The 16,476-nt window shown below is 41.5% G+C and overlaps 1 protein-coding gene across 1 annotated transcript; it reads left to right on the top strand.

Annotated features, from left to right (window-relative positions):
• Positions 1–13,036: 13,036 nt before the first annotated feature.
• Positions 13,037–13,945, top strand: LOC125313643. The gene has a single exon (XM_048273446.1). It carries the CDS (start codon positions 13,037–13,039, stop codon positions 13,943–13,945), a length of 909 nt encoding a protein of 302 aa, XP_048129403.1.
• The last annotated feature ends 2,531 nt before the right edge of the window (positions 13,946–16,476 follow it).

The following is a 16,476-nucleotide window of genomic DNA, read 5'->3' as shown; positions in this document are numbered from 1 at the left end:
GATCTTTCAAGAGAATGGTTCCCACAAATTCCCCTAGTTGAACTTCATTAATGGTCTCCGGGACGTGAACTTCACATTTAATACCTTCAAAAGGGCGTTCTTGTGCTTTTCTGAATTCTTGAAGAGATCTAATAAGGAGATCCGTGCGAGCATTTTTTGAAGTTGGTCTACAACTTCGTACTCACCGGTTCTTACGACCGATTGTAATTTTTCCACTTCCTCTACGGTTAGCGTCTTCTTTTCGAGCTCTACCTCCCTCGGAGGATAACATCTCCCAGATCTCATGATGGCGTCAATCTCGCCGGTTCCATAATCCTAGTGAACTACCTTCGGGTTATATTCCTCCAAAGGTGGCAATTTGATCTTTACCGGCTTTACTTCTTCCCGAGGTGATTTCGACGTTGACGATTTTTCCGAGGCGGTCGCTTCCCAATTATCCACCTTATTCAAATGGATCACGAAGTGGATCGGGGAATCTACCATCCCGATCATCTCATCCTCATGGTTGCTTTCAGGATTGTGCTCAGGACCTGGCCTCACAGGTGTTGCATCAACGGTGTTCTCTTCATCAAAGCGCCTTTGTCTTTCCCTTTTGACTCTCATGATTATGCCTTCTATTCTCATACCGATATCCACCATGTGTTGGAAGGAGGAATATGCGTATGCATACATTCGGTCAAAATACTCAGCCGGTAGAGACTTGAGCATGAATTCGAACATCTCCCTCTCTGATAAGGGTGGTTGCACCATTATAGCGTGCTTCCTCCATCTCTTGGCGAAGAGCTCAAAATTCTCGTCTTCTCCTTTTCCGATGTTCAACAAATTAGCCTTGGTGAAATATCCCATAATTCCAGCTTCAAAATTCCTCACAAAGTGCTCAGACAATTCTTCCCAATTTGGAACCCAATCCAGATCAATCGATTGGAACCATGCCAGTGTGAGGCCCGTCAAGCTATGTCCGAAATTCCGGATTAGCGTTTCGTCATCTTCATGATGGCTAACCATTTGGCGGAGATAATATGAGATATGCGCCGTAGGACACCCAACACCACTATACTTTATGCGGAAAGTCACCTTTGGATTTACGCCTTGGGGCGGAATATTTCTAGTTTGGGTGATTGGCGTAATCGGCTCTTTCAGCTTATCCATCTTCCTTGACACGTCACCACTTTGTTCTTGCAAGAGACCGATCCTTCGATTTTGTACTTCCATAGCCCGCCATATCTCCAGAATCCGCATATTCTCTTCTATCGCCGTGGCATTATTCTTAACCACCGATTGTAACAATTCAGCCACCATGTTTGTCGAATGACGTATATGGGTTTCCAAATTGGAAAGCCGCATATCAACCTCCCGATTTCCTCGTTCATCCCGAGGAACCGCTTGATTCTTAGCTTCATCAATTGTTCCGACGAATTTCTCGCTTTCGGGATCATCCATGCCACCCCAACCGTCGGAACTATATCTCCGAGAATCGATGAAAAAGCTTGGTGGCACCGAATACGGGAGTTTGAAGTTATAACCACCACTATCCTCTTCGAGATTTTCAACTATTTCGCCTCTCTCAAGGGCTTTCTACATGAATCTTATGTCACCTTAACGAGCTTTCTCAAGGTGAATTTCATACTCGTCTAATTCCTCTGTCTCTATGTTACCTTGGACATTCATTAAGTATCCCGAAGGGACTCTCCAGGTCTTCCCCCTTGTAGCTTTCATCATAAATTCATCTGCTGCCATATCTATGGTCACGTAAGTACCCTTAAAGGTGGGATCTTCCATTTTCCCGATGACACCTAGATCAATTAGTCGGTCCAGACATGCCTTCTTTTGCTCTCGAGAAATATTCCCTCCTTCGGGGTATTGTGCAGCCAGGGTCGGGATGTCTCGCATTCGGTTTACATCCATTATGAATTCCAGATTTTGCTCATCTTCACCTTTAAATATCGCGTTCACCTCGTGATGTTCCGGTAGTGGATTCTGTTGTACATTCGGTTCGGTCCTATTGAACTCCAAGACCTTACCATCGATCAAAGCTTGCACTTTGTACTTGAGAGTGAGAAAGTTGTCCACGTTGTGCCCCATTTCTCCCATATGATATACATATGTCCGGGTTTCATCAAATCCAGGGAACTTTGGAGGATTAACTCTAGGTGGCTCTTTTGCAACCAACCGGTTTTCCAGTAGCATGGGTAGTAGTTTGGACGGAGGTCGAGGTAATGGGGTGAAGACAGGTTGGTTCCTTCTTCTAGGTTCCGGCGGTTTAGAGGCGGTCCAGGAAGAAGCTCCTTGGGTAGGGGTTGAAGGCGAAAACTTTTTGGGTTTAGGTGGGTTAAGGACAAAGGCCATTTCTCCAGCTGGCTCCCTATCTCTTCTCGGAGGGTATTGGCGTCCGAAAGGCGTTTCGGGTACCTTCTTCTCCCTTAATGCCCATTCGTGACATTCGGCCACTTTGATCAAACGTGCGAACGTCCGACACCCAGAGGTGTTCAGCTTGTTGAAATACTCAAAGGGCAAAGCCTTGAGGAAGAGGTCTATCGGTTCTTCTTCGGGTACAGGCGGTTTTACCCGCACGGCCAATGCTCTCCATCTTTGGGCGTAGGCGCGAACGGCCTCATTCTTTCCTTTTACGGTCCTCAGAAGGTCTTCCCTAGTAAGGGTTGTCAAAGTATTAAACTTGTATTGCCGAAGGAATTCGTCGACCAGCTTGTCCCAATCGGTGAGCCTCTCTGGCTCAAGCTCAATGAACCATGCCAAGGCTACCCCAAATAGGCTTTCTTGGAAAGTATTGACTAGTAGTGGGATGTTGTCCGAGAATTGAGACATGCGGCGCAAATAATACTTCAAATGCGCCTTGGGACACCCGGTCCCATTATACTTCCTCACAAAGTCTGGTTTCTTGTAATCAGCAGGAACCTCAATCTTTTCAAATGGCATGACCTTGTCAAACCTCGAGAGTTCATACCCTTGGCTAGCCAAACATTCTTCAATCTTGGCGAGCCTTTTAATCTCTTCCTCCATTTTGAGGGCTTGTTTTTCTTTCCTTTCCAGGTCAATCACAACTGGAGGCTCTTTAGGCGGTCTCTCCATATTTGGAGGATGATTCACAATGGGGGTCGGATTAGCATTTGTACCATCCGACGAGTTCGGAGGAGCTTGGGAGTTTGGATCAACTGGATATCTCCCCTGACTGGCGATTAGCATCGCCTTCATCTCTGCCACCATTGTGGCTATCATATTCATCTGGTTCTTGAGATTACCCACACGAGGTGCGAGTTCTTCTTGCTCCATTCTCAATTGACGCGTCTTGCTACGAGTCCTCGTGTCTATCACTCACCTGTTTTTCATGAGATTAATCAGTATTGAGAGCATTCAGAATTTGAAGGGATTAATCTGTGGTAATTGTATCCTCTATATGCATATGTATGAAATGCTCATAAAGGAAATAAAATGCATTTATTACGGACCAATTTGTTCAAAAGTATCTAAAAAGTAACAAACATGTTAAACTAAATAGGGAACGGGTCTATGTACTAGGGCGTCCAAAGCTCCGGATCTTCTAGAATATATGGCTCCACCCCCGGGACATACGGTACTATGTACTTGGGCTCATAGGACTCCACCTCTTCAATGCGAGGAGATACGCACTCGGGTACATATGACTCCACTAATGATTGGCGATACTCTTTGAACTTCCGAATATACTCCTTAGAGGCCCTATGGATGTTCATCTCATCATCTAAGTAATCGGGCCATTGAACTTGTTGCAACGGTGAATTCTTCAAAGCATGGAGAATGAGCTTGATCCGAGCCCGATACAACTTCTTTGCTTCCTTGGTGAGCTTTCCACATGCCATATCAAATGAAAAGATCCCGGGACGGACATCCGGCTGCACTTCTTGTAAAACTCCAAATTGCCTCACCACACGAATGAGATAATATGTCACGGCGCCAGTACACCCCAGTAGGGGAATGGGGCTATCTTCAATACCGGTAATACGAGCCTCCAAAATCTTAGGCCAAGTCAAATGCCATCGAATATGCTCGGGCTTTAAATTATCCAATAGCTCAACCCACTTCTTGAAAGAGTATTTGGGTACCAGGGATTGACACTTGAGGAATGATTTAAAAGGATGAACATGTTCATTGATTTCATAGCAGCCCACTCGAAGTTGGAAAGTTTTCACATGGGAAACGAACCACATATGAAGTAGCCTGCTGTATGCTTGGAAAATGGTTTTTTTGGAAGTTTTGAAAGGGTTTAAGGAAAGAAGGGTTTCAGCCAGAATCATATAGGAGTAATTCCAGCGACAACATGCTTGTCGAGCTATATGAGCTATAGAAGGGTCAAAAGTAGTTCTTGCAGTGGGAAATAGAACAAATGCAAAGAAGGCTAGAATGAACACCTTTCCCGATTTATGACCGGTTTCGGCGGGTAGGGTGGAATAGTTGTCAAAAAGGAATGAGAAAGTGAATCTACCGGAATTGGATTTGTAGATCTTCTCTATCTCAGAAATTTTGAGGCGCAGGAAGCTCGATAGAGATCGGGTAGAATCCACGTCAAGAAGGGGTTGAGCTATATGATCATCAAAATTGGCCCTAATGATAGCGGAATATTCTTCGAGCGTAGGAGTCAATTTGAGGCCTTGAAAGTTGAAAGTCATCGTATTCATATCCCATGCTTTGGCCAATGCTTGAATAAGGGCCGGTTGGTACTCAACTTTGATCAAATCCACCGGTCGTCCCAAGCGTCCTTCAATGTATGCCTTGTTAATTGGGTTGAGTCGATCCCACCATAGAAAGAGTTCTTTGCGTGGTACTGGGATGATCTTGATGTCTCCATTCCCCATGATCTAGCATGTGTAAAATGATGATTCTAATGTCAATTACTACGTACCATGATGTATATGCATGGAATGTAATGCAAATGCACTAACCAAATTCCATGTCATCTTTTGGTAACATGAGGGTCAACTACTCCCATTTGACCCAAATGAACCAAACGGGGTAGTTTTGGACCAAATCTCACCCAAAGATGGCATGTAATTGATTATGATCGTTTAAGTGTAATCGGGGTAGAAAGTCACTTTTACAACTTAAAATTTGACAACTCACGAAATTCATAAGTCTAATACAATAAAGCCAAAAGAGATAGGATATGAAAGCATCTAAAGATGTTCGATCAATACATGTGAATGGAACATACATAATCGACTCGAAATGTAATGAACCCTAGAAATGCTCCAAAGTATCACTAAAACTAGGTAGTCGAAATGGTGTCGTCATCCGATGATATCTCAACTATCTCGGGAAACTTGACATCTTCTTCTTCATCAGAAGATATTATAACGACTTCCTACTTCTTAATTGGAGAATGCTTTGGGGCCATCTTGATTGCACGGGGACGCTTTGCCAATTTCATGTATAGCTCCCAAATCCTCTCTTTTCCCCGCTTGAGCTCCAAATGGTACGCACATTGCGTATAATCACAGCTTTCACACCGGACGCGATTACGTCCATTGAGTTCTCTTCCATGGACAAATTCAAAAACTCGAAAGGTGGCAGGCACTCGGTCCTTACGTCGAATAGTCCTCCGCTCCCATGCGAATACATCGGGGACATCGACCTGTCTTTGGGGCGTCATCTATCCAAAAAGGAAAATTGACCTTCAACCCCAATCACTTAAACGATCTTACAATTTTCATGATATGCTCATGAAAATGCATGTTATGCATGAATTAAATTTACAAAAATAAAGAGGGTAAAAAGCCTTACCAACCGATGTTACTCTTTTTTTTGTTTTTGGTTTTAGGTATACCAACCGTCCATTTCACATGCGCATGAGACAAGTGAGGTTCAACTCTAAAGAAATCAAGAAGGCTCGGGTAGGGACCTAAAAAGGTTCCCGCTATACGAATCGATGAGCCGTTCACAAGCGCAATCAAACAACAAGTGGGTAGGATCATCAATCTTGCATAGCGACTGGGATTAAATATGGTCAACCCGAGTGCAATCAAACACAGGAGCTTCGCATACCAATCCCTATCTATGGTGACCTAAAGGATGATTTCGCGGCTCGGGTTTAGGCGCTTGTGTGTGCAATGTCGTGATCCTCAAAATATGCAAGACATGCACAGCAATTTATATTTAAAACACCGCTTCAATATGTGCATAAATAAACACACAACCCGAAACACTATATCTGCATCAAAAAGGTTAGCAAAGACGTCACCCCTTATAACTCCCATCTGCATCAACATTTAACACTTTTGTTAGTGAACGTACCTCACCTTCAAGAGCATCTGCAGAAAACGGGGTTAGAAAACACTCAACATTTTTATCGGCTTAAGTCCTCTTAACGGGTTTGCAACCATTTGAAGTCCCCGGTGGAGTCGCTAGTCTGTCGCGACCCTCCGGAATATTTTTCGTTCGAGAAGGCTTAACGAGCCGATCCTTTGTAGACCCCGGTTGTCGGCGGGATTTTAAGATCGTGGGTCCTTCCCAAGACCCATTACTCGAATCGCGATGTGGGAGAAAAATTTATCGAAATCGACCTTGGTGTGGTTGGGTGGCATGTGCATAGTGTACGTGCATTTGGAGTCGCCACCGATCAATTTATTAGAGGGTATGATCGGAAAACCCTACCGAGTGGTCGGGAGAAACCGTTCGGTTCTACGAGAACCGGAGATTTGGGTCCGGGGACTTGGTTACACCAAGATTTATATTGACGCCCTTTCGGTTACCGATGTCGAGTGATTTTCAAACCTACGAATTCATGCAGATGAAATTTCGGGTGAGGTAAGCCCTAACGATCTAAGGTATCATGCAGACGGGAGTTTTCTACCCTAGCAGTCACAATCAGAAATTGGAGTGCACAATCAAGATAATCACAATCAATTCAATCAATTAGTCAAGAATATATGTCTAATATGGCCCTATTGACCCATAGAATGCACTCAATTAAGTGTCGAGATGGTTCGGGAAAATTTGGGGCGAAAGGCCTAAGAAGGGTAGAATGGTCATTTTTGGGGGTTCGGGACTCAAAAATCACAAAACCGGGGACGGGCCAGTTGAATGTGGCTATTTCCCATTTTTGTGATTTTTCAGAATTTTTCTAATTTTTTCTAATTTTTTGGATTTTTTATTTATTTTCTAAAAAAAATTGAAGAATTTTCCGGATAAATGTAAATCGACCCTCAAAGCTTTAAAATTCTCGATCCAGACTATAAGAGTCCCGAATCGATCTAGAAATTTTTTTAGAAATTTTTTGAGATAAATCAGGGAATTTTTGTGAATTTTCTATGAATTTTTGGATTTTTTGGAAATTTTTATCAATTTTTATCAATTTTTTATTACTATTCCGGACCGGGTCAAACCGGTCAACCCGGTCCAGACCTACTCGCAGACCTACCAAACTCCAAAAACGACGCCGTGCCTATTTAATACCTATTTTTTTTATTTTTGGAATTAATTTCCTAATATTTGAATATATCGAAAATAACGGACGGCCAAGATCGACTCCGGAACCCATCTCGACCGTCAACTCGATCCAACTAAAACGACGTCGCATATTGACACCGAACGGACGGCCAGGATTAAATCCTCGGACCTCATCTCAACCGTCGACCCCTACTAAACGGCGCCGCATGTTGACACCGAACGGACAGCTACGATTAAATCACAAGGCACCGTTTCAACTATTTTCTATTTTCTATCTAATATTCTAAATAACAGAAAATATCAAAAATAAGATCCAACGGTCCTAAATCAAATACACCTAATTATCACCACCGTTGGATCGGATCCGACTCAACCTATTCGCGCCAACGACTAGGCCGAGTCGGTAGTGACCTTGACCAATCAACACACGACACCTGGACTTTTGACCTTTTGACCAAGCCACATCAGCTCGTCTCCTACCTCGCGACGACAACCAATGGACGGCCGAGAACGTTCCAGCGAAATCTAACGGCGAGATCTCGCCGGAATGACGCCAAACCAACCCTAATCGACTCGCCTCACCTCGCAGATCAACATAATAAAAAATTGCACGATTTCATCCACTGGATCAACACGAATCTAGCTCGCACGTAACCAAAGTTGTAGAACTCAATCACGTAATATAGAGCATATCAGTCCGATTCAATCACAGACGAGCATCATTAGAAGTTCAGAGCACTTACCTCGAGCCGTGATTGAGCTCGCGTGGGCTGAAAATGCCCGGCCGTTGTTCGGCCGGACTGAGGTGTGTTGACACCTAAATTTTAACTTTCATTTATCACTTCATAAAAATGAGAATTAGTAATTGTTCTCACAAAAATAATTTTATCATGCATAGCACATTTATTTTCTGTCAGTCAAAAGCATGTTATGGCATTTAGGGTCGGATGTCGAGTCAATTGAGCTTTAATTTGATAGGCGGCTGGACCGGACTAGTTTGAAAATTTCGAATGAGGCCCGGAGGGAATGCCGAATTTTTTATCATAATTTCGGACTTAAAACAGCCCGTTTGAGCTCTTAAAATTGCAAAAAGGCCTAAATTAATTATCCATTTGATTAGTTAAGATCCAATTGGGTCCGGAATGACAAAATGAGCCCACAAAAGCCTAGGATTTTGGTCCAACTTGTGGGAGTCCTCATTTGGACGAAAATTCTAGCTATTTTTAATAAATAGGACTCCTCAAAAGTCAAAATTTTCAATCCGACAATCGATATCTAATAAGAGTTTTTGAATCGAACGGTCGTCGGTAAACCCTACGCTTGCGTGCAACCTTTGTTCTATAAATACACAGTTATGCCTAGGGTTTAGGGGGGTTCCACAGATTGAAATACTTTCAGAATTTTTCGGAGCGAAAGGGAGAACAAAGAAGTTCGAAACTTTCCCTACCGGTCGAGATTTTCCTCCTTTGGTCGAATTTGTCACACCATCCTGTCCGCCTCCTTGCTCCTCTCGTCGCTCAATCTTACCATCTCCCCTGTTGCTGCGTTTCAAGAATTTTTTACTACGGTTTTCCCATCTATAGCTGCGGTTGTGAGCCCCGTTGCTGCGGTTATTACCCTATCACTGCGGTTTTGGTTCTATTACTGCAATTTTTACTCTATTGTTGCGGTTCTAGTACCTATAGCTGCGTTTTCTGCCCTACTATTGCTCTGTTGTTCAGTTTGGAGTTCGTTGCCACTTGGTGTTGGAGATTCCCGCAGCTTAAGGACGAATTTGCTGCTGTTATAGAGGCTGTTACCGCTTTTTGCGTCAAAAGACAGCACTTGCTTGAAAGTGATTTTCAGACAAATTCACAGCTTTTAAAGGTGCGGATTTTTTGGGCTCAATTTAAGGCAATCCCTCTATACTTTCATGGGTTTGTTTTGATGATATTCTACGTTGAAAAACATGCTGTTTTGCCACTGTTCACTTGATGTTTTATGTTGTTTATGTGTTGTTTTGTCTGCATCGATCTCGTTTTGCAAGTTCTATGATCACTAACCATGCAGATATTTGTGGGAGCATGAAGGTAAGTATTTTACTTCTTTTGATTGCTGTTTTGTATGAATTCCATGCTGTTTTGCTTGCTGATTTTGGGGTTTAACACTGAATTTTCGGAAAAGAGTTCAAGGTGCAATTTTCACACATCAAAAACCCTAATTCTCATCAAAATTTTGGAAATTGGAATTATTGAATATATTTTCAGAATATAAAACCTTAAATCTAAATTAGGAAATTTATTTCCTAATAGGCAACATCTATGTTAAGTTGGATAAACTTGTCCGTCGTCGTTCGGATACGACCCTCCAACTTAGTAAAGATGGGAATTTAGTTAATCCGATCTATCGCCGTTTAGATCCGATTTGCTATTTTCAAAACGCCGAATTTAGATTTATTAATATCCTTTTTTGAAAAAATGCAAGAGGATGGGGTTTGATTCGTTTCGACTTATCTGGATTGCTATCTTGAATTATCTCGATTGGATTGATATTCTGCGCAATTGATTGGGATCTTGTTTGATTTAAATTTCCGATAAACTTTAAAAAAATCCTAAAAATTAGTGAGATATGGTTTCTTATAAACCATGTCTAATTAAATCTTTAGGAAGATAAGGTTTCTTAAAAACTTTATCTCATTAAGTTTATCTTGAAAATTTAGGTAAAGAGAATCAAATCAGAATATTCTTAATTGCCGAAAAATTCAAAGAAAAGGAATGAAAATCGGTTCTCTGTCATCTTTTGTGATTTCATGCATATCTCATGTTATTTACAAAAAAATTGCAAAAAAAATCTCTCATTGCATATCTACATTTTTTTTTACATATCTCACGTTCCATGCATATCTATGTTCGCATTATTTCATTTACCTAGCCAAATTCACTTCATATATTTTTAAGAATCCCATCTTGCATTCTACATTTTCAAAATCACTTGCATATCTTTGAATCATCTTTAGTTTCACGCATATTATATTGCCAAAATCAAAAAATCTGCTCACTTCATATCTTGCGTATCTTGCCGTATCTCATGTCATTCATGCATATTTTTGCATCATCTCATATTAACATGTCATGTTTTTTGAATATCATTGCATCATTTACCATATTTTTTCGAAATTTGCACGTTCATACATCATATTTCTGAAAATCACATGTTCGCACAATTATATATCATAGCTTGCCATGTCATCATGTTGTGTTCTCTTTGCCACTACACCAAGTCATTCACACGTCATGTAGAACCACGTCGAGATTCATTCATTTAGGCTAGCCACTTTAATCCACATGCTGAAGTCATATATTTTAGAATTTGCATACCATCTACATCAAGCGTACAATTTTTGCATGTCACATAGTCTTCGCATACGGTTCTTGCATGTTTAATCTAATTGATTGCGTATTCGCACTTATGCCGTCTACGTTATCCATGTCATGCATAGTTAGAGTAGATTGCCTTGGGTTTTACGTCATATACGGATTAATGCCATGTCATCTTGCATGCTTTAATTGATTAGTTAATTTTTGCATATAGGTTAGTCTTGCATGTCATGCATTGCATCCATTCTAAATAAATGAAAACATAAAAACACCTCGTTCGAGCCTAAATTCAATCAAGCTTGAGTCGTCGATTTAGGACATCTCATGGAATTAAGGTACCGAAAGGGCATTAGCTTTAATTAGTTAATGTAACCAAATCCCCGAATCCTTAATCTCCGGTTCGTAGGAATAAAATAGTTCTCCCGCTATTTTATTTAGGTATCTAACCAACCTACCAAAAATGGTTAGTGGCGACTCCAAATTTTAAATCATTCTAATTAATCAAAGTTGCAATTTGGTAGGGCTTGGGAGAGTCCGTATCGGGTTAGCCATTAAAATTAGCCTGATAATCCATTAACCTCGCCATGATTTTTAGGTCGCAACAGCTTGGCGACTCCACTAGAGACTAACTTTAATTTTTCAAAAAAAAAAAATTCAAGACTTAACTAGTTCACTTGAATCTTTTAGAAAATTAAAATTTTTAGTGGATTTAGGCCTGCAAAATTTCATGGATATCTCGCTTTTGGCGATCTTGATTGAATCTTACTTTAAGGTGTTAAATGTTTTTGCAGATTTGGAGTGATAAGGGGATGAGTGATTGTTAACCTCTTCTTGCAGGTTGAAGGAGAATGTGTGATGGTTTATATTGAAGCGGTGATTGCTATTAAACTATTATGCATGTCTTATTTGCTTACGCATCACACTTAGCACACACAACCCGCCATTGGACCCGAATGGCTAGGCTTAGGATGGTACTTGATTAGGGATACTTCGGCCATCGCCGTCCGGCCCGAGTCCCCCTTCTCGAGTCCCGAACTTTTCAAATCGGTGCCAAGAGTTAACACCTTCATCATTCGCCGTGTGATGTGGGTCGTTACTTGGCTGAGCCGGATGTCTACGAGGAATCTTGGTTCAATCGCAAGCCAAGGTGATTTAGTCTGGATATCCCCGAGGCTCCACCTTTGTCAAGCCATGCTAGATAGAAATCGAACCTCACGAGCATTTTCATGTGTATGACTATGTGTTTGTTTATTTTGGGTATTCAAAGACGGTATTCTCTTGAACCCTTTTCTCCTACTCACTTTTATTTTTGGGTCGGTCCATGACAACTTAGGTGAGTCAAGTGTCTCAAGCTAGTTAGAGTCATTGTCTTACAAGTTTTAGTTGATATTTTCATTAGGATTGTGTTCTGGATATTATTTCAAAATGACCTTTCTGCATAGACTGATTTTTTCGAGCTTCTTCTAGTCATTTATGAATTTTAACATTTGAATGGATAGTTCTCAGTACATCTTGATCTATCATATGTAAAATTTTGAGAATGATCCAAGGCATTTTCCATTTAAAAGTGATTTTCCATTGAGAACAATGTTGCAGGAATTTTGACAGCTTTACTGGCACCAATTTTGTTTTGCTGATTACCACTACTGAATGAGTTCCTTTGATAGATCACGAAAAATGAAAGTTTTAGAGTGGTCTTTTAACTGGCATCCTGCAACATTTCAGACCTTGAATCGCATTTTTAGGTGGTCTTTCGTTCTTTTTATGGGGATCCGACAAAGCAGTTTTCTAGGCTGAAATTTTCCGAAGAAGTATTAAACTGTATTGATCCATGCGAAACCCATCTTAGCACGAAACATCAAAGTTGTTCATCGTTGTATCAGCTATCAGCTCGTAAATTTTTGTATCGGTCTGGTGAAAGTGTGAATTAAAAAGAATTTCTTCGTAAAAGCCGACGAAATTGAAAATTGCCTGATTCAGTTTTTTGTTCATACCTATTTCATTTGTTGAGTCTAGAGGGATGTCATGGACCGACTTGTTGTTCTTGCTCATTATATTTATTTTCGCTTGTTACTTTTGAACAGTAATTTATCACGGATCCTCTGCACATTACTCGATCGGTAGCGAGGAAAATGGCCAACAAAGCAGAAATCAACGCTGCTATTCAAGAGGCTCTGAAAGAACAGCTCGACACGCTAACCGAAAATTTTGAAGGGATGATGTCACGGAAGATGGAATAGATGATGGCTAGCTTTGCTGCCAAGCTACAACCATCTAGCTCAAACTCTCCGCCCGTCATCCCTACTCTACCTCCGTTGGCAGTCAATCTTGATAAGGCATCCGAACGAGTTCCTTTTCGGTCTTTACCACCAGAGGATGTTATCATTATAGGTACTTGCTCGAACGCATCGCCATCGGTTCCGATTCCCCAAGCCAGCCCTATGGCTACGGGACCGAATAAAGAGACGGCCAAGCTGTTAGCTCAAATGGAGCAGAGAATCCGAGAAGTAGAAGGTATCCATAACATTCCCCAGGTTGATTTCTCTGCCTTCTCGAAGGTTAGTGTGCCCGAGAAGTTTAAGATGCCCGATTTCGAGAAGTACGACGGCACTTCCAACCCGGTGCAACATGTCCAGATGTACCAAGCCAGGATGAACAAGTATGCGGCTAACGGCCCTCTGATGATTCAGACCTTCCAGGCCGCTTCGAAAGATGTAGCTATGAGATGGTATACGGATTATGAAATCTACAACATGGAGAACTGGGAGAAGGCGGCTAATGCTTTTGTTAAGCATTTTAGTTTCAACTTAGATGTTCTCATTTCTAGTGAAGACCTAGAACAGGCTGAGATGAAGAAAGGAGAGACAATTAAGCAATACGCCACCAAGTGGAGGAATGTGGCGTCTCGGCCTAAAGCCGGTACCCCCGAACGAGAGCTCATGAAGTTGTTTGTCTCTACTCTACCTCAGATAATGCGGTCGCGAATCCTTGGATCTACCGCAACATTGTTCAGTCACCTCATTGCGATGGTTGAAGAGGTGGAAAGTGGCATGAAGAAAGGTTGGTATGAGGATGCTGGTTCGCATGTTAAACGGTTCGCAGTAAAGAAAGACAAAGAACCCGTCCCACAAGTGAATGTCACTTATACTTAGAAGCCTCGGGTCCAAGCGCCCAAGGTTCAAACCCCTAATCAACAGCCGGAGAATTTTAGTACTCAAGGACAAAGAGGATACAAGCGCAATCGACAATTTACTCCTTTGCTTGGTACTCTTTCGCTGGTCTTGGTCGTTCTACGTAAGAAGGACTTATTGTCAACAGAGCCTATGCGGCCAAATTATGCAACTTTTGCAAGAATCAATTCGGGGGCAAGAGGGGTGATTCTTAACTCTCACTACGCATCAAACCCGATCGATCCTTGGATGGCCCCATACATGAATATCAAGCTGGGCGTCCTTGGTAGAATTTAGTTCATCGTCCGGTTGAAGCGGATCCATGCTTCGCTTTTGATCATTCTCCCATGCCAAGCGATGGAGCAACTGTTGATCATGCATCGGTGTCGGGCCAGGCCGATCAAATGCTCAATGATCCTTGCATTAAATCTTGACGTCAACCGTCATCAAATCCTCTTTCATTCCATGTTGCACTTTAAGCCGTCCATTGATCAGCCCAATGATAACCCATGGGACAATCCTTAATGACTCCATCCAATGAATGATCGTCCATGGAGTATATATTTTCCCTTAGAAGATTCTAGACAGTTCAACTAAGTATCTAGGGCTATCAAGGATCACACATGGCTGGGGGTCCAACTTGATGAAGGGATTGGGGCATGTCTAACTATTTGCATCAATCGGTCGGAGCCGATCCATGCCTCTTTATTGATCGATCCTTTGATCATGTCGTATCAGTCGAGGAAAGATGGGGCAAGACCAAAGCCGCCCGATCCCAAAGGGAATATCTCTTGCCCTTGACCCATCATTTTTAAAATGACCTCCTATTTTCCTTTTTGTAGGTGCCAAGCTTGGAGACATGTCCATGATTGCTCTCGCCGAAGAGCAAGCGTGAAAACAAACTCATTGCCAAAGCTCAAAACCGAACTCCTCGGGCCAGCCATGTCGGGGGCAATCCTACATTTTGGCAAAGCTATGATCATCGGACATGACCCCTCTTGATTAAAAAATGAGGCAAATTGATAGCAAAACCCCGACTTGTAAAGGGGGTATTTTTCTCTAACTTGGGTGATTTAGAAGATGAGATTTTCCTTCTTGTAGGATCATACGACTACATCACCAAAGAGCAGAGGCAACTCGAGCATCTCAAGTCTTCACCCAACTCAATCCACTTACATGTTACGGGGCAATTCGAATTCCCCCATTCCTGATAATTTTCTTGCACATTCTTTCATGCTTGATTTGCACTAAGGAAAATGTATAAGATTATCATGAAACATGACCGATGCTTGAGAATTGCCACATTTGCATGTTTGAAAAATGCTCACTTTGCATGGTTTATGCTAAATTGTTCTTCATGTTTAATTTACCAATTCTGAATAGGGAGTATAAATTACATATGATGCATTAAATGTATAGAATGGGGCATGACAGGATGATGAAAGGCAAGCCATTCCACATACGTCCTACATTACAATCCCCAATGAGTTGAGTAGTAGCTAGATTCCGTATTCACAAGGTAAAGGGTTTTCTCGCAAAAGGTACGATAGCCAAAATGATAGAGGCATTCATTTCCTATATCGCAAATACTACAAGTTACCATTGCAAACCTCCCTTGAGTGACGGTTTCATTTCTTTACCCTGTCAAGAACCACCCTACATAGGGGCCGAAAGAGGTAATTCTAGAAGCAACACAAGGATAAATTGTTAGAAATTCTCTTGCTTGAACTAACATTAATCTTCAAGTGTTCCTTTGCATTATACTCGAACTTTAATTCAAGTGTCTTAGGATGATGAGGAGCATTCATTTCTCTATCCTACACACTATGTCCTTTGCATAGCCCACTTAAGCCTACAAATTCCTTTCTTAAACCTCTGGTGGGGATCATTTGCTCACTCCAAGACGAAGATAGCATTTTCCCAAGGAGGAAAACTGGAGATGATTAAGTCAACAGACAATTCCCACGTGAACTCATCTTGTATTTGAGATTTTTCATAATTTTTGTTTGTAAAGTTTATTCTTGTTGTAATTCCTAATTCAAAATCATGGGATTATAAAAAGAAAATGCAGCTTGAAAAAAGGGGGCTCGCTCCCAAAAAAAAAAAGAGGGAAATCTCTTCGAAAAGACAAGCATTCCCTTGAAAAAAAAAAGAAAAAAGAAAAATGGGAGTCGGGAGTAAGAAAAGCAAAGGCTGATCTCATGAAAAATTCCAAGCAAAAAAGAGCAAAGTGCCTATCAAAGGCAAGGTCAATGCCCATTGAAATCCTTGTAAAGTTCTTCTCAATTTCAATGTACATTGTTGTATGTTAACTTGTAAATTCCATGTACTTGTTTGCATGATGTTTTTCTTGTAAATCCTCAATCGAGCCTGGTTGTAAAGAAGACTCCCTAAGAAGTCAATTCGCAGAGTATAATTCTCACCAGAAGTTCATACCATCACTCAAGCAATGATGGTGTTTTTTGAATGATATTTCCTGAAGGTCAAGATCGGTGACAAGTCAGCAATGATCA

Source organism: Rhodamnia argentea, chromosome 2 (genome assembly GCF_020921035.1).
Source record: "Rhodamnia argentea isolate NSW1041297 chromosome 2, ASM2092103v1, whole genome shotgun sequence".
Lineage (NCBI taxonomy): Eukaryota > Viridiplantae > Streptophyta > Magnoliopsida > Myrtales > Myrtaceae > Rhodamnia > Rhodamnia argentea.
Note: the sequence above shows the minus strand (reverse complement) of the source record. Positions and strands in the feature narration are given on the sequence as shown.

Bases quoted from the DNA above. Each gene is read 5' to 3' on its own strand.
- LOC125313643 (XM_048273446.1), top strand. From the start codon at position 13,037: ATGGCTAGCTTTGCTGCCAAGCTACAACCATCTAGCTCAAACTCTCCG.